The sequence below is a fragment of the Myotis davidii genome, unplaced genomic scaffold, assembly GCF_000327345.1.
Source record: "Myotis davidii unplaced genomic scaffold, ASM32734v1 scaffold399, whole genome shotgun sequence".
NCBI classification, from domain to species: Eukaryota; Metazoa; Chordata; class Mammalia; order Chiroptera; family Vespertilionidae; genus Myotis; species Myotis davidii.
This window is the reverse complement of record NW_006292094.1, coordinates 4,663,858-4,664,314: the sequence shown is the minus strand read 5'-3', so window position 1 is coordinate 4,664,314 and position 457 is coordinate 4,663,858. Positions and strand designations below refer to the sequence as shown.

General features: G+C 67.6%; 1 protein-coding gene across 1 annotated transcript in view; it reads left to right on the top strand.

Annotated features, from left to right (window-relative positions):
- The window catches only part of GRID2IP (Grid2 interacting protein), a 30,394-nt gene that overhangs the window by 27,013 nt on the left and 2,924 nt on the right, over positions 1–457 (top strand). The window contains exon 21 of the mRNA XM_015565147.1: positions 6–144. Coding sequence (XP_015420633.1) covers positions 6–144 — 139 coding nt within the window. The remainder of the gene's footprint in view (positions 1–5; positions 145–457) is intronic.

Below are 457 nucleotides of genomic sequence, written 5' to 3'. Positions count from 1 at the left end.
TCCAGGCTGCCTGCCAGAGCACGGCCCCCTCCAGCGAGGACAAGTTTGCCGCCGTCATGACCGTATCTTCCGAGCAGCCGGGCCCAGTGGCCCAGGGGGCCCAGGGTGGTGGGGGGCCCTCAGGGGGAGCTAGCTCCAGCTCCGGTGACCGCCGTCTCCCCACAGAGGTTCTGGCAGAGGCTGCTGTGTGTCCCGGGTGCTGCAAGAGGGTCCATCCTGGGCTGCTTAGAAGCCAAGCACGTGGGCCAAGGCTGTGCGCCCCTCGAAGGGGCTCTTGTCCCAGCGTCTGGGCCCCAGGAGAGCCCGGACCTAAGCCACCCGATACAGAAAGAGGCTCGTCCGGCCCGGGCCAGCCCCAGGCAGTCGGGAGAGAGGGACATTCCCACTAGGCACAGAGTGACAAATGCCATAGAAAGAAGGGAGGGGGGCAGGCCTGGAGAGGGCAGGGGGCCACTCC